The 25,812-nt window shown below is 42.9% G+C and overlaps 1 protein-coding gene across 1 annotated transcript in view; it reads left to right on the top strand.

The window, feature by feature from the left end:
* The first annotated feature begins 306 nt into the window (after nt 1–306).
* LOC124115316 (inhibitor of Bruton tyrosine kinase-like) overlaps nt 307–25,812 on the top strand; it is a 36,547-nt gene continuing 11,041 nt past the window's right edge. Inside the window, exons 1-17 of the mRNA XM_048383961.1 lie at nt 307–427; nt 4,643–5,266; nt 7,600–7,696; nt 8,527–8,651; nt 9,670–9,780; nt 10,586–10,671; nt 12,589–12,673; nt 14,756–14,873; nt 16,022–16,193; nt 17,028–17,151; nt 18,777–18,966; nt 19,645–19,810; nt 20,513–20,618; nt 20,932–21,389; nt 22,064–22,153; nt 24,735–24,855; nt 25,381–25,477. Of these exons, the coding sequence (XP_048239918.1) occupies nt 4,943–5,266; nt 7,600–7,696; nt 8,527–8,651; nt 9,670–9,780; nt 10,586–10,671; nt 12,589–12,673; nt 14,756–14,873; nt 16,022–16,193; nt 17,028–17,151; nt 18,777–18,966; nt 19,645–19,810; nt 20,513–20,618; nt 20,932–21,389; nt 22,064–22,153; nt 24,735–24,855; nt 25,381–25,477 (2,470 nt within the window). The 5' untranslated portion in view covers nt 307–427; nt 4,643–4,942. The remainder of the gene's footprint in view (nt 428–4,642; nt 5,267–7,599; nt 7,697–8,526; nt 8,652–9,669; nt 9,781–10,585; nt 10,672–12,588; nt 12,674–14,755; nt 14,874–16,021; nt 16,194–17,027; nt 17,152–18,776; nt 18,967–19,644; nt 19,811–20,512; nt 20,619–20,931; nt 21,390–22,063; nt 22,154–24,734; nt 24,856–25,380; nt 25,478–25,812) is intronic.

Consider the following 25,812-nt stretch of genomic DNA (forward strand, 5'->3'; position numbering starts at 1 on the left):
TATAGCTGGAATATTGCTGAGTGCGGCGTAAACAACAAACAAACAAACAACACACAGTTGTATCTCGAAAACAGGTCATAGAATGATGATTGTGTTTATACATTAATGGATTCTGATCTTGAAATATCTAAGGATTATGTCCAGTGGATTATGATGGATACACTTTACATCAAACTGGATTAAAATATAAACACACTGTAAGTAACACTTTGATGGAAATGCGTAATCGTAAAATGACTGAATTCCCATTTGGGACCTGTGCTGTTTTCGATGTGGGCGGAGTGCACGTTCAAGCGTTCCAACGCCACGAAATGAAGATGGCTGCCCCCAGTAGATATTCTGTGACATCACCCTGTGCAATGATTGTCAGCGTTTCACTTGTCTCTTCAACTTCCAACCAGAACACTTCCTTCGTCGACTAACTTTCGTAAGTACACGTGCATATGAATGATAAGGATTCATGCATAAAATAGGTGCCGAAATCAGTAATGTCAATTTTGACATTTGCCACAAGATTTGCTAGTTCAGCAAGTTGGGGCAGTTTAGTTAGGTTATGTCAGTTCTGAATTATGTGACTAGCATTGAAAACTTGTTCAGAATATCTTACCCCTAATGCTACTAGTCAATGAGGACGCAAGGGTGGCCAGTCGTAAAAGGTGACGTGGAGAGTTGCATCCCTTGGGCACACCAGAAACCTATGATTGAGGTTTGAATCCCGGGATGCGTTACAAAGCGACAGTCACTTGCAAGCGATGTATAGCAATTCGCATCACAACGATTTGCTAACTTTCAGCCTCTTGCAAGCGCAACAATCGCTGACTGAGGTCGCTTCGTTCTCGAACCAAAATGGCGGCTGAGTTTGACAGCGGAACAAGAAATTCTTGACTGGATCAACTGGGAAATTGGCAAAGGCAGCTAACATCGCATCATCCTCAGTCTGCTCCACATCTACAAAGTAGTCATATGCATCGGCTAGTGGCCATTGTGGAAGAGTGCGCAAGCACTTTGAGCTGTTGCATACCCCAGGGAGACTAACTATTTAATTTGCTTACTCAAAGCGATTCGTGGCTTGCACCGCGCCCCAGGTTCGCCCCGATTATGTTTCTAGGTTTGTCAGCACCATACCTGCGCTCAGGTTTCACCAAAGTGGTCAAGGCATAAGCCTTGCATAACTTCGGAATACAGTTAAAAGTGGCTTTAAGTTTAAACCCAACTGACACATTCTAAAAGTCAATGTAGACTACCATCATTGGATTTTTACTGGTCTTCAGAACTATTTAGTTGTCTTTGGCAAGTGGACAATCGTGAATTTTATATGGTATTATCATTACCGTATTCGACGTAATCAGCGCCCCGCTCTAATAAGCGCCCACGGCGATATTTGCTAATATATTGGCGAGTGAACAATCCCAATCAGCACCCCTTCCGATTGATCAATGTACACAAGACTTATTTATTCGTGAATAATACGCACTCTTGTGTTATATCACCCTTAATTATGGGCAATTAAATTCTTGAAAAATATATCTGTCGTATGTATAAATTTCAGGCTGTTAGCATAAACCACGAAATTTACGATCTTTCAACTCAAGATAATATTCTAATAAGCGCCCCCTATTCCTAATTTTGAGAGCACCCTGGGCGCTTATTACGTCAAATACGGTAAATGTGGCAGCTATGAGTATTAAGTCATCAGATGCACACATTAGATAATCTCAGGTGACTTTTGATATGAAATATATTGACAAGTGTGGATGCAATTGATGTCAAATGACACAAGGTTAAGATTCTAGGTGTCATCCAAATTTATTCTTCCAACTTTTTCAGTTTGTGATCAGTAATAAGCATTGTTATGTGTGTAAACAGTATCGCTAATCAGCTACAGTGGCAGCGAGATTAGAGATGTCATTTGATTGTGATGTCATGGTAACCGATGATGTCACAATGGTCCACAAAGCATTGTGATGCAATTTCTTTGCAGTATGTCTTGGACATATTGCTTGATCTCACCCAAGCCATAGAACCTTTGGGAGCAAGTTTTGGATAATATATATTTTATATCGTTTGAGAAATGGTTGAGAAATAAATAAATACATTTTAAACAAATGCTTCAGATACAATAATTTTAACGAAAGTATCTTAGTTTGGCAGTTGATATGTGAGGAGGATGAATAAACCACAATAGTGGTTGGTCTGTACATAAATCATTTTGACCATTATGTATATGTATATGTACAACAGAAAGGAGGAGTATTTTATTATGTTTAGGCATGTAGGGCTTGGTAGTCACACATTTGCCCATCTTACATTTTGAAAGGAAAACCTATGCAGAGCTCCAGATAAACTATTGGTGTTGTGGGTATTTTACCCATGCATTTTAAAATCATTGGGTATCAGTAATTCTATCTGGGTATTCAAATTTCTGTTACCCACTAGTTTTTACACATGTGGGTACTTAGGTTAAATATTTAAAAACACTATTCATCTAGTCCCTGCAAACTGGTGTCATGTGGGGGTTCGAGAGGTTTATAGGACTAAAAAATACCACAATACTTCCACAAGAAAGTGTGATGGCAAATGATCATGATGTAACTGTTATCGTGGAGTTTGGCAAGGTTGACGGAATGCCCGTTTATAATTTCAAAATAAGTTGCTGATTTGCTAATCAAATACGCAGGGTTACTTCACAATATTTTGATGATACACACAAGTTTTATTTTTGTAGCGTATCTGTAATGTTCGTTGCGTATTTGATATGCTTGGATTTTATATTACTGCATATTTCTGCATATCTGATGCCTATTTTACGCAGATACGCAGCTTATCTGGAGCTCTGCTATGCAAGGAGGAATTCCTTTGAAATTGTAAGACAAATTAATAACTTATCTAGGATTCCTAACAAAGTGGGCTGGCAAATTAGAAAAACATTATTTTTTTCAAAATTGTTATTTTTTGTTGAAAAAATTCTTATTTTCCTAAAATCAGATGAATTGAATATTAACCTGATTAACATTGCATTCAATGCAATAATGATAAACCAAGCATTAATGGGCCTGGTTTCAGTGAAGTACAAGTCACCTTACAAAGCCATGATATTTTCTATAACATTATGAACTGGGAAATGTTTAATTCCGACTTAGGGAATCTTTACTGACATTTGGTGCAGATTTGGGTCGAATATCGACCTCTAGGCAGGTCTAGTTAAATGCCTGAACTTATGCAGTTATGTTGCTTTTTTAATACTTACTGGCTTGTTGCCTGAACACGCCTAATTATCTCAGCATGTGATTAAGCATTAAGCATGTAGATGCAGTACAACAAATGTAGAATCCATTGCTGTCATTTTCACTTCCACAGAAACCAGTGAGATTGCACAAGAAGTGTGGTAATAATGCAACACTGATAACAGAGCATAGTTTCCATCCTTTGAGAGCAAATGAAAGGGTAAACTTATTCTGTTGCAGCCATATTAAGTTTTGTTTTGTTTGTTTGTTGTTAAAAGCTGCACCCAGCAATATTCTAGCTATATGACGGTGGTCTGTAAGTAATCGAGTCTGGGCCAGACAATCCAGTGATTGACATCATGAGCATCGGTCCACGTTATTGGGATACGATGACATACATCAACCAAGTCAGCGATCCTGATCCCCCGATCCCGTTAGTCGCCTCTTACGACAAGAATAGTCGGCTTTCACGGCAAGCATGGGTTGCTGAAGACCTATTCCACCTGGATCTTCACGGGTCCCAAATTAAGTAATTGTTGAACTTATCCTTGAAGTTCACATTTAGAAGTTAATTCTTAGAGCTGTAAATTATTAAAGTCTATATGATGTATGCATGATAAATTAGGGATTGAAATTAACATGTCTGCTAGTCTGAGTCTTGTAGGGGGCACGGGTGGCCCAGTTGCGATTCTCTGTGCAGAGTTGCGTCCCTTGGGCATGCCAGAAACCTATGATTGTGGGTTCGAATCCCGGTTCGCCCCGATTATGTTTCTAGGTTTGTCAGCACCATACCCGTGCTCGTGGGTTTCACCGAAGTGGTAAACGTCTGAGACCTGCATCACTTCGGGCTTTCCTCCCACATTAGGAAGGACATTTCCTTGTGGACTGCCACTACTTCTATTAGCATAATTTGGGTGTATGCAGGTCAGCATGGTCAGTTTTGCAGCCTAGTGAAAATAAAAATTAGTTTCTAACCCTGGTATACAATGTTAAAACTGTTATATGTCTTTTTACAAGGCTTGCCAAATAGGTTGGTCCACCAGAGAAATGATAGTATCAGTCAGGAACTGTCATGTTATTTATTTTTAATATGGAGGTTGTCTGAAGATACTTTAAGTTGATGTTTTGCAATAGACATCTTTCAAATCTGTCTTTTAGCCCTATGAAGATCTGGGTTAGGATAGGTCTTCAGCAACCCATACTTGTCGTAAGAGGCGACTAACGGGATCGGGTTGTCAGGTTCGCTGACTTGGTTGACGCATGTCACTGTATCTCATTTGCGTGGACCGATACTCATGATGTAAATCACTGGGTTGTCTGGTCTAGACTCGATTACTTACAGACCACTGTCATATAGCTGGAATGTTGTTGAGTGCGTCATTAAACAAACAAACATTGTACCTTTTTCTTTCTTTCAGTGGTACTTTTACAATTATGGCTTGTTGAACATCTGGAGATGTCTGCCCTGTGAGGGCGTGGCCAGGAGGGCGTGGCGAAGTGGGGTGCCAGGGACGCAAGAAGCCGGCTGTGACAGAGGTTTATCGATCTGGAGAGCGTGACCATCGTCAGGAGAAGATTTGTTTGTTACTGTAAAAGGACACTTTGCTTCCAGCATTTCATCAAAAAATAACTTGTGATTTAGTTAAGGCTCAGTTTTGACAGTAAATTAACGAGTGTAACATTTGTCGAATTTTGTGTCCTCGAAAAATTATTACGCAATGTCTTGGTTGTTTGAGCCTGAGTGTCGACCAAAATGTCGGTCCAAAAGACACGCTCTGGAGTTTCATTCATCGATCTCAAAAGGAACCCTCAAAGAAGTGAAGGCATATTCACGTCTCTGTCACAATGTGACCAAGGTCAAGGACACTGTGGGAAGGTCAGCTCTGCACATGGCGGCTGCATGCGGAAAGGCGGACATTGTAGAATGGCTGTTGACTGACAAACATGGAGACATGACCGACAAGGACTCGGAGTCGGGCTGGACGGCGTTACATCGGGCACTGTTCTATGGCCAGTTACCTGTAGCCAGACAACTCATACAGGTATGGAGGCAGGGAATGTTATGGCAATGATGCCTGTAGGGAGCATCCAATAAAGTTGACTACAGACTACAGAACCTTTTCAGGGCCCCGTTCCACAAAACAATCTCATCGCTAAGATGATCGTAACTCCCATACTTTAACATAGGCTTACAACACTTGCTGGGCTAAGATGATCGTAACTCCCATACTTTAACATAGACTTACAGCACTTGCTGTGTTAGGGTGATCGTAACTCCCATACTTTATTCATAGGCTTACAACACTTGCTGGGCTAAGATGATCGTAACTCCCATACTTTATTCATAGGCTTACAACACTTGCTGGGCTAAGATGATCGTAACTCCCATACTTTAACAAAGACTTATGACAGTTGTAGCGCTGAGATGATCAAAGCTCCCCTACTTTAACATAGACTTACAACACTTGCTGTGCTAGGGTGATCGTAACTCCCCTACTTTAACATAGACTTACAACACTTGCTGTGCTAGGGTGATCGTAACTCCCCTACTTTAACATAGACTTACAACACTTGCTGTGCTAGGGTGATCGTAACTCCCCTACTTTAACATAGACTTACAACACTTGCTGTGCTAGGGTGATCGTAACTCCCCTACTTTAACATAGACTTACAACACTTGCTGTGCTAGGGTGATCGTAACTCCCCTACTTTAACATAGACTTACAACACTTGCTGTGCTAGGGTGATCGTAACTCCCCTACTTTAACATAGACTTACAACACTTGCTGTGCTAGGGTGATCGTAACTCCCATACTTTAACATAGACTTACAACACTTGCTGTGCTAGGGTGATCGTAACTCCCATACTTTAACATAGACTTAGGATAGTTGTAGCGCTGAGATGATCATAGCTCCCATACTATGACAGACTTACGATAGTCGTAGAGTGGGACCCTGGAAACACTAATACTGTAATAGATCACAGGGAGGAAATTTGAACAGTGTTGTGACGTTCGCCATTGTGGTATATTGCAGGTTAAAGTACTCTCTGCACATTTGATCTTTCAGCGAAGCATGTTAGAGTTCCCTGTATTGGAACTATTTGTGAAGCCGCTCCCTGGTGTCATCCGCTCATATGGCTCCACTATTGCTAACAGTGCATAAAATTGTGCTAACTCTAAGGTGGAAAAGAGCTCGGACAAAATATTATTTTAAGTTTGGGCATATATGGTTAAGTCAACAGTGAGGAACTGCAGTGATGACATATCAAATCCGTTTCACTATTCGGCATAAACTTTGCATACACTGCCAAGTTTGAAATAGGTTGTACCTAATGTTATTCAACTTCATCTGGTGGCATCTTCCAAAAACAGGAATCTGTCCAAACCAGACTTGTGTGAGCCAGGATTAGACAGCAGTCTGGATTAAACAGAAATCTGAGTCCAGTAAAGAGTTACGTCCCTTGGTATCTCACGTGTAACAGTAACTCAAAGACTTGTGTACATGGATTTCAACATATTTATTGATGAGTAAAACTTACCAGACGTGTGAGCAAGATGTGTTCAGAGCTACAGACAAGCTGCGTATTTGCGTAAAATACCCCCCAAAAAACTATTCAAAACCCAATTACTTTCAATTACCTTGCGTACAGAAACGCATGCATTAAATGGAAAACGCATTTATTTGAAAACAGCACACGTAATTACCCAATGAAGTTTTTTTCAGCATGCGTACAACAAAGCTAATTTCCGAAACATAATTACGAGCTAATTTACTTTCCGAGTCAAGCCTATATTTAGAACCATTATATCCATCTAAAACATTATTTCATTTTTTTAACTTTTTTTAAATCTCAAAATGCTTACTCATTTTGGGAAAAGCCCAATTGAGTGATGAATAGATGAGTGAAAAAATATTGGTTACCCAATGAAAAATGTAAAAACCCAATTAAAATAGAAACCTTTGAGACAAAACTCAATTGCTCCAAAAGTTATCTGGAGCTCTGTGTGTGAAAATTAAACAGGAGTAGAGAGTTCCAGCTACATGATAATGTGGTCCTTTGTCCCACAATTTTAGCTAGGAATCCAGAGTAAAGAAAGACATTATTGGACAGATTTTACGTAATGCTAAATGATTGTAGAGAACTTAGGACTGTAAATTTGGTCTGTATTGACAGATATCCAAATAAGCCAGAGTCTGGTTTAGACAGATGCCACTGTATTATTTTGATTGTCTCTCTAAGTATGTTATTCCTGTTGAGACAAGTTCTGAGAGATCAGTTGTTTTCCCAGTGATGTGTTAAGTACATTGCTGGACACTGTCTTGTGACAATAATATATTTATTTTCATGAAAAACAAACTGCTTGTGTTTCAGCATGGCACTGATCTGTACACTCGTGACCACGAGGGGTTGTCTGCCCTTGATATTGTCATGAAGGACAAGCCCAGGGAAATCACATTCAATTTGAAAGGTAGAGTTGTCTTCAAACGACCATAGCGTACCTGTACTGGAAAAAAGCATGAGATATTGCATTTTGATTTTCAATCAGAAAATAAAGTTTGTACCAACAAGTAGTACTGGCAGCAGACACATCTTCCTGGAGCAAGGAGGTTAACTGACTGTGGAAGTCCAGTTTCCACCCTTGTCAAAATAGGCTGGAATTCCGGGTTTACATTTTGGCTCGACTAACGAGTCTATGCATAGTCCAATAATATCTTGTAAGGAACTAGACATCTGATTCGGAAAAAACATGAATTTCAATGTGCAGATTTCCGCTGACTTCAGGATTTGCAAAGCATGTGTACCATCAACTGGGTGTTGACAGATATTTTTCAAATCTTGTAATGTTTTTGAGATCAAGGTTCTCAAGTGATTTGATGCACTTCGGGGGTAGACCCAGTTTTATTACAATATTGATTTTGATTATCGATCAGATCATCTTGACAGGGCGCTGCCATTTTGTTAAAAGCAAATGGAAGTGATATAAAAGATGGAAATTGATTGGTCAATTGGAGGGACATAGAAGGGACATAACTCATAATAGCCTCTGGTGGAACTATGATTGATCCTGGAAATCCAGCCCAGTTCAGCAAAGGTGGAAACTGGACTTTTATAGTCAGTTATCTCCCTTGCCTCGGGAAGATAGATGGTGCTTGTCACTTGTCACCCATGGACATTTCAGGGCAGAGATCAGAACACAATTTGGTATGTAAACAGATTAGATGATCGTCCGCAAATCAAGAAAATATTTTATCGTGCAGTGTACAGAATTATCTGCATGTGAGATTATTCGTGTTTCAGAGCCGAATGAGGTGTATGCATGGGGGGACAACCCAAACTTTAACCTGGGGCATGCCAGTGGTCAGTCCAGAGCCTCGCCCGAAGTCATTGACGAGTTCAAGCGAACTGGAATATCACTAAAGGATGTAAGATCTGCTATCATTAAATTATGCCAATTATGCCTGTGACTAGGTAGTGGAAAATGAATCCCAATATAACAGACTTTTTAACTTATCCTACGTTACTACCTTCATGCATTTTTAGACGTAGTAATGCCGGATAAGTATCCAAAGGTTAAAAATCTTTACATTTTATTAATTTTTTTAACTTATCCTGCATTACTACGTCTAAAAATGTATTATCACAGCAATGCAGGATAAGTATCCAAATGTAAAATATTTTAGATTTTACTAAAATTATTGAAAAAAATTGAAGTTATTAACTATGTTGAACCCTTTTTAGAGGAGGTAAGGTAACAAGGCATTTTGCACATTCTTCCGACTGTGACAATTGTCAGTCTGTGTTAAGGAGTGGAAAAGGCACAGCTGAAGGGTATAGCCTTCTGGAATCTTCACTTTTATAACCTGGCTTGGTTAGTGTGCTATTGAACCTGAAGACATGGGTAAAATCTCACTCTTTAAGGCACTGGTTAAACTGTGTTATATAGGACTGAAACAGTTTACTCTGTTGCGATAGGTTACATATCTTGGAGACCGATTCTATCATCACAGGAAATGAGTAGACAGGAACGAGAAGAGTCTTGAGGTCATTTATGGAAAAGTGTGCAACCCGGCAGAAAATAGCATTTGCAGTTATGTTCCTACAGTTATCACTGCCCCCATCATAGTGTACATGTATGATCTGGTACTGATACAGGACCTCCATGTGGTACGCGTGACGTAGATTGCGAGGCACTGAATGTTCGGTGAAGCTTTGCATCCCTAGGTATGGATGTTTACACTCTGCACACAGCCGTGATATATACTACTCAAACGAAGTTGAAGAACACCCAATTCTTTCAAATGGTATGACATATTAACTGTAGTCATATGAAAGAATCAGGTGTCCAATATGCAAGAGTGGGTGTTCTTGAACTTCTTTTGAGTAGTATAGCTGAGTGACTGTGGGCACTCACTCACTCACTGTCCGTGTTTTGTGTTCCAGATGGTTCTGTGCAAGTATCACACCGTGTTCCTGTCCCAGGCAGGGCAAGTGTACACCTGCGGCCACGGCCATGGAGGCCGGCTCGGACACGAGAACGAACTGCCATGCGTGGTAGGAGGCTTCTCTCTATCAGTCTTACTTGATTCCGTTTTTTCTTTGTATTTCAACACATTTAATCCCAGAGACCTAATTCTCATGTAAGTTTTACTGAGAGAAGAAAGAAGGTTTGTTTCTCTTCACCATATTCAGTATTTGACAGCTTGTTTCGCTTGCTGATTATTAGGTTCAACATGTTGTACATTATTAGGAATGGGTGCCGTTTCTGGAGCAGAACTCAAAAACCACGAGAGATATCTTAACTAAACTTGGCACATAGGTAGGTCTTGTGGTGAACTGCTGCCTTTTGATAGTTTGTGAATTTTGAAAAAAATATTTCGAGTTTCCACAGCAACAACTTTGACTTAGACAGAAAATGGAGGTAGTGCTCGTTTCCGGAGCAGATCTTGAAAACTGTACAATATTTCTTGCCTTGCACACAACCAGACATGTCATATTGGCGGGGGATATGAGTATTTCATGCTTGTTGGTTGTGTCCCACCTTTGCTACTTGCCCCATGTTGACCCTAAAAAAATGTGCCCTCAGCCAACCCATTTCTAGTTGTAAGAGATGATCGAACTCGGGACCCATGGGATACTGGGTGAGCAGTGGCTCCTAGTAACCTATGCTGGTCATAGGAGGTGACTTAATGCAACGAATGGTCAGACTCGGCAACGCGGTTGATGGCGTGTCGACGTATCCCGATGGCATGCATTGTTGTTAATAGTTTCAAACTCTGTATTATCTGGTCCAGTCTCGATTATTTACAGGCCGACATTATGGCGTTAAACAACAAATAATTAATCCTTTGTTTCTCAGGTGCCGATGTTGGTGAAGACCGTGAGGCATGAGACGTGTTTGCAGATCGTCGCCGCCAGGGACCACACGGTCATGCTGATGGAGAGGTGAGATGTCGCAGTTGATGTGCTGCCGACATAGACTTGTTATCCACTGGAACGCCTATTGACTAGTATGGCTCACATGTCATTGAAGTTTGCTGACTGCTTCACAATGGACCAGCCCGTGAAGATCTGGGGTAGAATAGGTCTTCAGCAACCCATGCTTGTCTCCCCCGTGAAGATCCGGGGTAGAATAGGTCTTCAGCAACCCATGCTTGCCGTAAAAGGCGACTATGCTTGTTGTAAGAGGCGAATAACGGGATCGGGTGGTCAGGCTCGTTGACTTGGTTCATGCATGTCATCAATCCCAATTGCGTGGATCAATGCTCATGATATTAATCACTGGATTGTCTGGTCCAGACTCGATTATATACAGACCGCCGTCATATAGCTGGAATATTGCTGAGTGGCGTAAAACAACCAACCAACCAACCACAATGGACCATTTGTCCTCTTTCCAGTTAATACTATGTGAAACACATCAAAATGTTGACCTATTATTGATGATTGGTCACTCTCGATTGGTTTACCATCAAAATGTACCCTGGATACAAAATGATAAATTGAGTTGTACCCAGATTTTCATTGCCGTATTGTTTTGTGACTGGACAAATCTTAGTGTACCCCATTTTTGGAAATCTTGTGATACTCTGTGTTGTTAATGTATCCATGATATTGATTCAACAATATGGCTGCTTCTTTGGCATCAGTATGACAATCAGTATGACAATTGGTATGTCAATCGGTATGACAATCAGTATGACCATCAATAAGACCATCAGTATGACAATCAGTATGACAATATGACAATTGGAATGACCATCAGTATCACCATCAGGAGGACCTTCAGTATGAATATCGGTATGACAATATGACAATCAGTATGATCATCAGTATGACAATCGGTTTAACAATTGTTATGACAATCAGTATGACAATCAGTATGACAATCAGTATGACAATATGACAATCAGTATGACCATCAGTATCACCATCAGGAGGACCTTCAGTATGACAATCGGTATGACAATCAGTAGGACCTTCAGTATGACAATCGGTATGACAATCAGTAGGACCTTCAGTATGACAATCGGTATGAGAATCAGTATGACAATATGACAATCGGTATGACCATCAGTAGGACCTTCAGTATGACAATCAGTAGGACCTTCAGTATGACAATCAGTATGACAATCAGTAGGACCTTCAGTATGACAATCAGTAGGACCTTCAGTATGACAATCGGTATGACAATCAGTAGGACCTTCAGTATGACAATCAGTAGGACCTTCAGTATGACAATCAGTATGACAATCAGTAGGACCTTCAGTATGACAATCAGTAGGACCTTCAGTATGACAATCGGTATGACAATCAGTAGGACCTTCAGTATGACAATCGGTATGACAATCAGTAGGACCTTCAGTATGACAATCAGTAGGACCTTCAGTATGACAATCGGTATGACAATCAGTAGGACCTTCAGTATGACAATCAGTAGGACCTTCAGTATGACAATCGGTATGACAATCAGTAGGAACTTCAGTATGACAATCAGTAGGACCTTCAGTATGGCAATCAGTATTACAGTCAACATACAAATCAGTATTACAGTCTGCATACAAATCAGCACAACAGTCAGCAGGACAATAAGTACTGCAATTAGTTTAATCCATGAGGTCTTTCCTCACATGTAGATCAATCAGTTGACCTTCCAGTTAACGGCTGTGAACATCAGCCTATGCAGATCGTTATCTCCCCTAATGCTGTAAAACGGGTTGATGTCGTACCGTTTTGTTCCCAGGCCCTATTTCGATGGTAAGCCGATGGAGTGTGACCCTATCAGCATAAGTAGAGGACTTGTTATGTATTGTTAATGCATTTCCATACTGAATGGACCATTTTTTTCCCTTAATATTTCAGTGGAGCAATCTTCACTTGTGGACTAAATGCCTTCCACCAACTGGGTCTGTTCCCCCCACCCGATAAATCTGTCAAACCCAGACAGGTGAGTTACACCTGAATTGTAGAGAATGGACACAGAAAAAAAATATACTGCATCCACAAGGATGCACGATAATATTCATTGTACTAACAGCCCATCAAGAGCAGTGATGTGTGTCTGTTACTGGACAGAAGGACTGCGTGCCAAAACGCAACAGTAAAACAGTGCGCCAAAACTCACCCAAACGAGCATTAAATGGACATGAAAATGTTGTGTTTCATGCACAACATGAACTTAACATGTTACGAGACTGGTTTTTAGATATAGTTGTGCAAAGGTTGTCAGGTGGCAACATGTGCTGATCATTTTGTCCCAATACAGGAATTTAGAATAGAAACGGTGTTATAAAACAACATAGTAACAATGTTCACATATAAAAGTGAACTTATCCATACTAAGTGGATAGAAACTGTTAATAATAGAAAATAGTGTAATTGATTGGATACATTAAAAGTTTGAACTTTTTTCAAAAAGTTTATTGTTTTGAATTTTAGGGGTTACTTCATCGATCAATCATGACCACTGTCCACACGATCACTGATTCATTCCAGGCTCCAAGTAATTATCAAGACAGTACACAACACCATTTCATTACTATACAGGACCCTCATACTGCCTGCAAGGGCCCTTAAAAGTAATTATTAGGTTCCCCCCGAATCCCAGTTTTGTAGACCACCTCCGTGGTCTAGTGGTAGTGCGTCCGCCCGGAGAGCGGAAGGTCTGGGGTTCCATCCCCAACCGCGTCATACCTAAAGACGTTAAAAGATGGTACTTGTTGTTACCCTGTCTGGCGCTCGGCATTAATGGGCTAAAACAAGGACTGGTCGGCTCGGAGTCAGTGTACTGTGTCTGAGTGGGATATTCATGTTAATCTGCGGCATGGTATCTCAGTGAGCTAGCACTATAAATCGGCATCAGTCCGGACTAGTACAAGCAGCCACACCCACCCACGTGCATGCACGTCGCTATATAAGTGCAATAATCTTGGACGCGACGTTAAACCCATTTCACCTCACCCCACCTGCAAGGGCCCTTAAGAGTAATTATTGGGTTCCCCCGACCCCCAGTTTTGTAAGTCTACGTTTAACTCTGATTGTAAGCACCTCTCTTCCCCCTGGTGGGGTTACTACCCCATGTGTCATCACTGCCACAGGGCTCCTGTCGGGAATCCGGGTTAGAATAGGTCCACAGCAACCTATGCTGGGCGTCAGAGGCGACCAAATGGATCGGGGGGTCAGACTTTGTAACTTTGTTGATAACATCTTGTTACCTCATGACGTGGATCGTTGCTGACAATATCAATCACCAAACAAACAACTGCTGCAGGGTTGAACAAGCTTTCTCAAGGAAGACATGAGAAAGATGTTGTTGTTTTTTGCTTCCTTGCTACATTTCTAAAATTATTTTCAAATACTTCTGTATAGGTACCACATTGTCCTCATTACATTGTTCGAGTGATAGTTCAAAGAAATAGGATCTCCTGTTGAAAACCATCACATCAAGACCAATTATTTAAAACATTTTGCCTTATCCTGACTCAGAGGGGTGCGTTTAGGTGAGATATTTTCTGTTCACTGGGAACACAGCACAAGATGTTTCCACTACCTTTCGAGAATAGGAAAAAAATAAGCAAATAAGTATGAGTCAGGATAAGTATAAATGACATTTTTATCATAAAAAATTCATATTGGAGTCGTATGTCACAGACCACATTAAAGTTTTCATTGTGACAGGGGGGCACGGGTGGCCCAGTCGTCTAAGGCGCCGCGATTCACTGTGCAGAGTGGCGTCGCTTGGGCACGCCAGAAACCTATGATTGTGGGTTCGAATCCCGGTTCGCCGGGATTATGTTTCTAGGTTTGTCAGCACCATACTCGTGCTCGTGGGTTTCACCGAAGTGGTAAACGTCTGAGACCTGCATCATGTCGGGCTTTCCTCCCACATTAAGCTGACACGCCGCTATATAACTGGAATATTGTTGAAAGCGGCGTTAAACCCAACTCACTCACTCACTCATTGTGATAGTACTGTAGGTGTTTATCCAGATTTGCCTCAGCTTTATGGAATCCTTGGTGATGTTTTCAGATCTATGCCAAGCTGTGGAAGGGGAGGAATGTCCTGGGAGTGTGTGTGGGCAGCTTCCACACTGTTGTGTACACTGCCGATGCCGTCTTCACGTTTGGGCTCAATGCTGGCCAGCTAGGTCAGTCTGTAAGGCAATACACTAGATCACGTACATACAAACTAGTAACCTATACATGGGTGCATATCAAATAATTATTGAGTATTGCTCCTTGAACCATGGCAATGTTAGCATTGTTTCTGTAGTGTTGGTGTTGTTTCTGCAGCGTTAGCATTGTTTCTGTAGTGTTCGTGTTGTTTCTGTAGTGTTTGTGTTGTTTCTGCTGTGTTAGTGTTGTTTCTCCAGGAATAGATTTGTTTTTGCAGTGTCAGGTTTGTTTCTGCAGTATTAAATTTGTTTCTGCAGTGTTCTATTTGTTTCTGCAGTGGTAGTGTTGTTTCTGCAGTGGTAGTGTTGTTTCTGCAGTGGTAGAGATTTGTTTCTGCAGTGTTAGCATTGTTTTTCCAGTGTTAGTGTTATTTCTGCAGCGTTAGCCTTTTTCTGCAGTGTGTTAGCCTTGTTTCTGTAGTGGTAGCATTGTTTTGGCATTGGCAGTGTTGTTCCTGCAGTGGTAGAATTGATTCTGCAGTGGTAGTGTTGTTTCTGCAGTGTTCGATTTGTTTCTGCAGTGTTAGTTTTGTTTTTACAGTGTTAGTGTTGTTTCTGCAGTGTTAGTGTTGGTTCTGCAGTGTTAGTGTTGGTTCTGCAGTGTTAGGGTTGTTTCTGCAGTGATAGTGTTGGTTCTGCAGTGGTAGTGTTGTTTCTGCAGTGGTAGAGTTGTTTCTGCAGTGGTAGTGTTGTTTCTGCAGTGTTAGATTTGTTTCTGCAGTGTTAGATTTGTTTCAGCAGTGTAAGTGTTGTTTTTACAGTGTTAGATTTGTTTCTGCAGTGGTAGTGATGTTTCTGCAGTGTTAGATTTGTTTCAGCAGTGTTAGTGTTGTTTTTACAGTGTTAGATTTGTTTCTGCAGTGGTAGTGTTGTTTATGCAGTGTTAGTGTTGGTTCTGCAGTGTTAGTGTTGGTTCTGCAGTGTTAGTGTTGTTTCTGCATTGGTTGTATTGTTTCTGCAGTGGTAGTGTTGTTTCTGCAGTGTTAGGGTTGTTTTTACAGTGTTAGATTTGTTTCTGCAGTTGTAGCGTTGTTTCTGCAGTAGTTGTGTTTTTTCTGCAGTGGTAGTGTTCTTTCTGCATTGGTTGTGTTGGTTCTGCAGTGGTTGTGTTGTTTTGGCAGGTCACCAGAAGGGAGAGAAGCTCCAGAGTCAGCCCCGCTTGGTCTCCGCTCTCAGTCAGAAGGACATCGCCCTCAAGTCTGTCACCTGCTCCGATGCTGCTACAGTCTGTCTCACCAAGAAAGGGGACATCTTTGTTCTTCATGAATATCAGTGTCGGAGGATAATGTCAAAGTAAGAAATACTGTTTTCTATGAATTACACACACGGTGCTTATAAACATATATTGGAGTTTGTAGCACTTTATGAGTGACACTGTATTTATTTGATGTTGTACCGACTTCTGTCACTTATGTTGAGGGGGTACAGGTGCCCAAGTGGTCTCAGGGACCTGTGGAGATCCAGGTAGAATAGTGGACTGTGTGATCACAACTTGATTATTTGCAGGCCTAAATTGTTTGACAGGCTTGACAAGGACTTCTTTATTTTACTGTAATGGCAGGTCGTTTATTTCTTATGTGCGATATCAACATTATGTACAGCCTGTATAAGGATGATGATAAAATTTACAAGTTTTAAAAATACTTACCCGTATTTTAATAATGATGGCTCACTCACAAGAATCTGACCTGGGTGATGTCGGACAAGTCCATTTTATGCACAGGTGGGTATTTCCCGCATATTCTCATTATCCACATGACGATTACCTATACCTTTTCTCCCAATGACGATTGGCATATCTCTCCCCTTTTTGGATGTGATCTGAGTTGTCCATCAACATCTTTGAGCAACAACTCACTAGACACTCCCCTCGCGAACATAACGTTGTCCAATATACAAAATCATCAAGTTGCGAGCGCATGTTTGAAACTCCAGAAATGACGTCAAGATAGAACAGTGTTTTATTGTGAAATAAACCACACTTCAGCCATTGTTCTTTGTGATTTATCACATAGCTATCTTATATTGTAAGTTCTTATACATAAACATTGTGTCTGTTTATATGCAGGCCGTAGTGATTATTGTGAGATATTGCTGAATGAAACAAGCCATGTTGTGACTGTACAGGTGGCTGGAGGTGGGCAAGGTGCTGGTCTGTGGAGGGAAGCTGGACTACCACGCTGAGGCCGACCGGCTCAGGGAGAAAGGCGGCTCAGACCTCAGCATTGCACTGCTTTCTGTGTCCAGCCAGGTATGCTATGAACCTCTTTCTGTGTCCAGCCAGGTAGGCAATGAACCTCTTTCTGTGTCCAGCCAGGTAGGCAATGAACCTCTTTCTGTGTCCAGCCAGGTATGCAATGAACCTCTTTCTGTGTCCAGCCAGGTATTCAATGAACCTCTTTCTGTGTCCAGCCAGGTAGGCAATGAACCTCTTTCTGTGTCCAGCCAGGTAGGCAATGAACCTCTTTCTGTGTCCAGCTCGGTAGGCAATGAACCTCTTTCTGTGTCCAGCTAGGTAGGCAATGAACCTCTTTCTGTGTCCAGCCAGGTAGGCAATGAACCTCTTGCTGTGTCCAGCCAGGTAGACAATGAACCTCTTTCTGTGTCGAGCCAGGTAGGCAATGAACCTTTTTCTGTGTCCAGCCAGGTAGGCAATGAACCTCTTTCTGTGACCAGCCAGGTAGGCAATGAACCTCTTTCTGTGTCCAGCCAGGTAGGCAATGAACCTCTTTCTGTGTCCAGCCAGGTAGGCAATAAACCTCTTTCTGTGTCCAGCCAGGTTGGCAATGAACCTCTTTCTGTGTCCAGCCAGGTAGGCAATGAACCTCTTGCTGTGTCCAGCTAGGTAGGCAATGAACCTCTTTCTGTGTCCAGCCAGGTAGGCAATGAACCTCTTTCTGTGTCCAGCCAGGTAGGCAATGAACCTCTTTCTGTGTCAAGCCAGGTAGGCAATGAACCTCTTTCTGTGTCCAGCCAGGTAGGCAATGAACCTCTTTCTGTGTCCAGCCAGGTAGGCTATGAACCTCTTTCTGTATCCAGCCAGGTAGGCAATGAACCTCTTGCTGTGTCCAGCTAGGTAGGCAATGAACCTCTTGCTGTGTCCAGCTAGGTAGGCAATGAACCTCTTGCTGTGTCCAGCTAGGTAGACAATGAACCTCTTTCTGTGTCCAGCCAGGTAGGCTATGAACCTCTTTCTGTGTCCAGCCAGGTTGGCAATGAAACACCATGAGCCAGATGTCTTTGTATTAACAAAGTGTCTAATGTAGTTTGTCATTATCAGCTGAAGCATTGTTCAAACAATTATCAATTCAAAATTTCAGAAATTGGGGCTTAGGTTGTTACTGTTTTCTCAGGTGCAGCTGAGTAGCTGGCATTTGGCATGCAAGAAACCTGTGATTGTAGGTTTGAATGCCAGATGCTTCTAGGTTGTCAGCACTGTATCGAGTGGTTTCACAATAGAGATAACTGCCTAGGGCCTGCATCCGTTCATACTTCCCTCCCACGTCAAGGTAAAAACAGCATAAAACTCACTCACTCACTCACTCAGCAATAGAGAAAATGTGTCTTTCTCCTCAGGAAAGAAGAACATGCATGTATAACAATGGATTTATTGAAAGGTGAAATACTCTAAATGAGTTCATGAGCAAATGAGAAAGAAGACAATAAAATTATTTTACTTTTTTTAAGTTTTTGTCTATGATATCCTTGATTGTTGTAAGGAAAATGTACTTTTTTCTCAAGGTAGATCATTTTGAAATTCTTGTTACCACATGACAAATATAACAAATACCCCTCCAACACAAGAACAGCTTATCTATGTACCTTGTATCGGTATTGTCATTGGAATACTGTGTAGATGTAACACTCTGTTGACAGGTGTTTATCTGGCGGGAGTCCAGCCCCACACTTCGCCGCTGTCAGTGGTCCATCAAGCGACAGCTGTTTGTTGTTGATGTTGTGTGCAGTGACGCGACCGTAGCCTTCATCACCGAGGCCGGGGAGGGGTTCATGGGCTACTGGCCGGAAAGGAAACACCTGCCACAGAAGGAGGTGGTCCCACACAAGAGTAAGTCATTGTTGTAGGTGTTGGTGCTTTGCTGGAATGGCGAGGTAGCCCAATGGTTAAAAGATCAAATATTGCTATATGCACTGAGGATGTATGGCTGCAGTAATACCCTCACATGGAAGCTCTGCAACCTTCACAATTGCCACTTAAGTGAAAATGTGGAATAATTAAGTCTGCACTCCTGGTACTTCACTTCTTATTTTCTAGAATTCCAATTTTAGACTAGTCCAGAGGACTAGCGTAAAAAGTTCTCAGAGGTTGTGGCCTGATTGCTTGAACAAGTCAAATTTTTTACAATGTTTCTGTTTTTCTGTCGGTTTTCCTCAGTTCCAAATTGTAGCAAAATTGAAGCATTGAGCATTGGTTCAGGCCTGAAGCCCTCAAATGCAACTACAAGGCAATGAGGTCATCATTGGATTGTTACTTGTCCTCCACACAATTTAGTAGTCTCGGGCTCGTGCACTAGCGTGAATTTCGAAGGCTGCAGACTATCACTCTGCATTCATTTCAATCTGTCATGGCGAGCTGGAGGAGCCTAATGTTTAAAGAGTTTCCTCATCCAAGAGGCCAGCAACCAAGTCCCCTCGGGGCTAGAGTGTGCCAAGCTCATTTCTGGTGTCACCTGCTATAATATTGCTGGAATATTGCTGAAATCAACTCCTAACTAAATGTTTTCAGAAATGACTGATGACTTTGAGAAGCCGACTCTGATCGACCTGATGCTGAAGGATGAGGTGGAGATAGTGCCGGTCAAGAGGATCCCCAACATGCACCGAGCCACCAAGATCTCCGCCGACCGCCGCAACAACAACCTGATGGTGCTGCAAGCTCTGCCACACGGCTGGTAGGTCAACAGGGGATAGGGCACGGTTGGTAGGTCAACAGGGAGGGTAGGACATGGGTGGTAGGTCAACAGGGGATAGTGCACGGCTGGTAGGTCAACAGGGGATAGGGCATGGGTGGTAGGTCAACGGGATAGGTCAACGGGATAGGGCATTGCTGGTAGGTCAACAGGGGGTAGGGCACGGCTGGTAGGTCAACAGGGGCTAGGGCACGGGTGGTAGGTCAACAGGGGATAGGGCACAGGTGGTAGGTCAACAGGGGATAGGGCATGGCTGGTAGGTCAACGGGATAGGGCACGGCTGGTAGGTCAACGGGATAGGGCACAGGTGGTAGGTCAACGGGATAGGGCATGGGTGGTAGGTCAACAGGGGATAGGGCATGGCTGGTAGGTCAACGGGATAGGGCACGGCTGGTAGGTCAACGGGATAGGGCACAGGTTGTAGGTCAACAGGGGATAGGGCATGGCTGGTAGGTCAACAGGGGATAGGGCATGGCTGGTAGGTCAACTGAGGGGGTGGGGCATGGCTGACAGGCCAACAGGTGGGGTGGGGCATGGCTGACAGGCCAACAGGTGGGGTGGGGCATGGCTGGCTGGTGCAATAGGATCCGAGGCTATTCATAGGTGATGGGTGATGGAGGGATGAAGTGTACACAAACCTGTGAAGCGTTGATGGTCAGAGGGCCATGATCTTGTCTGTTGCAGTCTGTCCGACATTCCGTCCATCAGTGACTCAGAGATGTCTTCGGACTTCCAGCGACTGAGGGAGGAAGCTGACGAATATGATGCTATACATGACGTCACTGTGCAGGTACTGTGACCACCACGATGATGCTGTCCTTGATGTCGACCTTTAAAGGTCAAGGTCAGAATAGGTCTTCAGCAACCCATGCTTGCCGTAAGAGGCGACTATGCTTTTCGTAAAAAGTGACTTAAGGGATCGGGTGGTCAAACTCGCTGACTTGGTTTATGCAATTGCATCAATTGCATAGATCAATGGTCATGATGTTAATCACTGGATTGTCTGGTCCAGACTCGATTATTTAGATGGAATGTTTCTGAGTGTGCCATTAAACAAACAAACAAAGTATACATGAAGTCACTCACTCACTTCCTGTTTGCAGGCAGGGAATCACAGGTGGCCATGTCACAAGTACATCCTCGTCTCAAAGTGTGACTTTCTTCGCAACAAAGTAGCTAGTCTGACAAAAACCGATGAAGAATTCCCTGATGAGGAGCCTGTCATTCACATTCCGTCTGTTCCCCCGGAGATCATGGAACAAGTCCTTCAATACATCTACAATGACACCTGTGACCTACTTAAAGTTGGAACTAAGTTCAGCCCAGTTATTGTCAAAGGTGAAGGTCAAGAAAAAGGTCAAGGTGATGCTGACCTACAGAAAGATAACTCAGATCTACTTATTTCTGAAAATCTGTCCAAAATGTCTGCCTATGAAGTTCATCAAAAGAAGAAGAAATCGGTCCAGAAGGAGAATGCCGACCCTCACAATACTGCGAAGAACCCTGTCCGATATTTACAAGATGTTGCCAAGGAACTGGGTGTCAAAGGGCTTTCCAAGAGGTGAGTTCAATAATGAATTAACATTCCTTCAGATATTTATGAAATCCTGAGTTACAGATACCTTCTTGGAACCTTCCATGTCAGAGAATACTAACAAACACACAAATGAACTGTGACCCATGGAGATCCGGGTTAGAATACGTCTTCAGCAACCCATGTTTGCCGTAAAAGGCTGCTATGCTTGTCGTAAGAGGCGACTAACGGGATCAGGTGGTCAGGCGGTCAGGCTAACTGCTTTTGTTTGATGCATGTCACTGTATCCCAATTGTGTGGATCGATTCTCATGATGTCAATCACTGGATTGTCTGGTCTAGACTTGATTATTTACAGACCGCTGTCATAAAGCTGGAATACAAACAAACAAACAAACAACAAATGACCTGTTGTGAAGGCAGCTTGTTGTTTCAGGCTAGATGCGGTCAAGTACCTCAATGGCTGTGTGCAGTCTGCCGGGAAGTTATGAGAAATAAACGAACAATCTGTCAAATTGAAACCGGTGACTGGTGACAGATGCATGTCATTGTATCCCAATTGTGTGGATCGATTCTCATGATGTCAATCACTGGATTGTCTGGTCTAGACTTGATTATTTACAGACCGCTGTCATAAAGCTGGAATACAAACAAACAAACAAACAACAAATGACCTGTTGTGAAGGCAGCTTGTTGTTTCAGGCTAGATGCGGTCAAGTACCTCAATGGCTGTGTGCAGTCTGCCGGGAAGTTCCTCTCGCCACCAAAGGTCAAGTTTGACCGCAGGAAACTGTGAGTTAGCAATTCAGTGGTGAATGAATTTGAAGACCCAGTGATTTTGACACAATAGGTTGTGTGTAGGTCAATGACTTGGACCCAGGATATGTAATAAGTCCATGGACATGACTGTAAACCAAAAAATATTAAATTGCTGGAAAATGTATTTGTTCAAACAGCATGTTTACAAATTAAGGCAGCCTCTGTGCATCTGTCAGTGTGGGTTACTGCAGTAAACTTTCAAAGTTAAGTCAGTACTTTTAAAAAATCGGGCATAGCTTTCTCACACCCTTGGTTTGGAAGCAAAACTGCCATAAACCTCACCCCTCCATCCCCCAGACAACTGTCACAAGCGTGCAATGTCTGACCCATATCCCATGTTGAAGCATGTTGAAAAAAACTTACCTTGTACTTACTTACCTTTTGTTGAAAAAACAAGACAACATTTCAAACATAAGACAATAGTGCTACATTTATCCTTGTTTTAGGGGTTTATGGAAGCTTAAGAAACATTCGTAGTTTTCTCGCTAATCACTTGAACAACTGTGAGTGAGTGAGTGAGTTTGGTTTTACGCCGCTTTTAGCAATATTCCAGCGGGGGACACCAGAAATGGGCTTCACACATTGTACCCATGTCGGGAATCGAACCCGGGTCTTCGGCGTGACGAGCGAACGCTTTAACCACTAGGCTACCCGACCGCCCCTCTTGAACAACTGTAAACCTTCTCACTCACTTATAAAATACTTCTTAAAAACAAGCGATCATCTGAGTACTTACAATTTCTCCACACAACTTGTTGTGCCATGAGCAATAACGATAGAAAACATGCTGTCCGAAAACCTGTGATCAAAGGATAATATCATTGTGTCATGAAAGGCATCACGATGAAAACTCTGATCGATAACAGGACAATATTTGTACCGTACATTCTCAGAATGACACAAAACTTAATGAGAGCATGTCATTAGTGATTAAAAATGGTACTGTCAATCCTTACTACGAGGGGTGTTCATTAAAGATTTCCCCTGACCCACTTGGCATAGGTATTAGTCTTTCTCCACACAGGAACCACTACTTCTATCATCGTTTTATGCAACTATGGAGACCTCGCTTGTAAAAGCCCTCATTTTGCGTCTCAAACCAGGAATTGTCTTCAGAAATCAGTGTTTTATCTTCTGTGAAATGTTTTCCCTTCAAAAATGACTTCATGGTTGGAAAGAGGTGGAAGTCAGATGGTGCAAGGTCAGGTGAGTAAGGAGGATGTGGAAGGATTTCATAGCCACAGGACCGCGCTTCTGTCTGGGCAACATGAGAGTTGTGTACTGGAGCATTGTCGTGCAGGAGACGGACACCCTTGGTCAGCATGCCATGCCTCTTAAGCTTGATAGCGTCCCGCAATTTCCGCAGCAGTGAAGCATAATAAGCTCCTGTAATTGTGGTACCCTTTGCCAAGAAATCCATCATCACTACTCCGTGCTGGTCCCAAAACACCGTGAGCATGACCTTGCCTGCAGAGGGTTTGACACGTGCCTTCTTTAGGGGTGGTGACTCCACATGCTTCCATTGCATCGACTGAACTTTAGTCTCAGGATCATAGTGATGGATCCATGTTTCATCCTGTGTGATAAGTCTGTCAAAAAAAGTTTGCCTGTTTTTTTTGGCACACGTCCAAAAGATCCTTTGAGCAATTGACTCGTTCCTGCTTTTGGAAAGGTGTGAGCAACCTAGGAATCCATCGTACAGACACCTTATGCATGTTCAAATTGTCATGGATGATTCCACAGACCCTACACTGATCTTGACATCTTGTGCTAACTGGCGAACAGTTATATGTCGGTCTGCCAAAATGGCGGTCTCCACTTGATGGATAGTGTCCTCATCAATGGCTGAATGGGGGTGACCAGGAATGGCAGCTGTTTCCACAGATGTCCGACCGCACTTGAACTGGCGATGCCAGTGTTTAACAACGTCATATGATGGGGCATCTTCCCCATAAGTTGCTTTCATTTCATCGAAAGTTTCTTTTGGTGTGCGACCTTTCAAATATAAAAACCTAATCACTGCTCAGTATTCTACTGGCTCCATTGTCACACCCTACTCGATCATAACACCTGTAAAAGTGGTAAGATTAATAGTTCGGTGCTGCAAATTCAGACATAACCGATAGATACATGTATCATTACACATGTGAAATTTCAACCAAATATGATAACCCTAAGTGGTTTAGGGGAAATCTTTAATGAACACTCCTTGTACTTACTTTTTTATCATGATATGATGAAATGTGTGACACCTGGCTTAGCCTTTCTATCGGTCAAAAGTCCTTCAGCTTAAATGAACCATCTGTCAAATTGAAATTTTATTGGTCTGTGACCGGTGGCCGGTGGCCGATGGCTATCTGGAACCCTGAAACCTCGATGTAAGGATACAGAGAAGTAATGTCTCCATGCAGGGGGACTCTTTGGTCGAACATGCAGAAGGTTGACTCAGTGTGGGGGGCACAGGAACTGGCAGTATCATCTATAAGGAGTGTGACATTGTTCATATTCTGCTTCAGTTATACATAAGGTGTTTCATTGTTGTGTGATGTTTCAGCCCTGAGCTGTGTGATGTGAGTATCGAGGCAGAGGACGGCACGATGATACAGTGTCACAAGTGTGTGCTGGTGGCCAGACTGGAGTACTTCCACAGCATGCTGGGCTGTGGCTGGATGGAGGTGAGGGGATGGGGGTGGGGGAGGGGCCAGATGGAGGTGAGGGGAAGGGGGAGGGTCGGGTACAGGTGAGGGGAGGGTCGGGTACAGGTGAGGGAAGGAAGGGGGAGGGTCGGGTACAGGTGAAGGGAAGGAAGGGGGAGGGTCGGGTACAGGTGAAGGGAGGAAGGGAGAGGGTCGGGTACAGGTGAGGGGAGGAAGGGGGCGGGTAGGGTACAGGTGAGTGGAGGGTCTGGTACAGGTGAGGGGAGGAAGGGGGAGGGGCGGGTACAGGTGAGGTGAGGGTCGGGTACAGGTGAGGGGAGGAAGGGGGAGGGGCGGGTACAGGTGAGGGTCGGGTCGGGTACAGGTGAGGGGAGGGGCCGGGTACAGATGAGGGGAGGAAGGGGGAGGGGTGGGAACAGGTGAGGGGAGGAAGGGGGCGGGTTGGGTACAGGTGAGGGGAGGGGCGGGTTCAACCTGCTTCAACTTACTAAATTTTAGTTTTGACTTTCAAATAAAAATAATGTTGGCTTGTGTATTTTTCAGACATCAGACACGACCTCCCTGACACTGCCGGTGCCTGGAGATGTGCTGTCCATCCTCCTGGACTACCTGTACAGTGACGAGTCTCAGGTCGTTACAGGTGTGTATTGTCTTAAGTACTGTCAGTGTTCCACAAGCGAAATGAAGGTTAAATATATTTTTGATTCCCTAATGATGAGATAAAATAAGGTCGATATGAAGCATGTGTATAAATATTCTCCATGTTGACATAATGTAATGAAGTCACAGTCTTTATTGTTGACATCTTATGGGCGTCATTAACTGTGGCTAGTATACAGATTTGTTGTTGTGCATGTGCCAGTCTGTGTGCATGAGGGGGCCACGGGTGTAAATGTCATGGTATCACTATACAGTAGATTGAGTAGTGGGAGCACGGGTGGCCAAGTCGTCTAAGGCGCCACGATTCTCTGTGCA

Source organism: Haliotis rufescens, unplaced genomic scaffold (assembly GCF_023055435.1).
Source record: "Haliotis rufescens isolate VD_foot unplaced genomic scaffold, xgHalRufe1.0.p SCAF_5, whole genome shotgun sequence".
Taxonomy (NCBI): domain Eukaryota; kingdom Metazoa; phylum Mollusca; class Gastropoda; order Lepetellida; family Haliotidae; genus Haliotis; species Haliotis rufescens.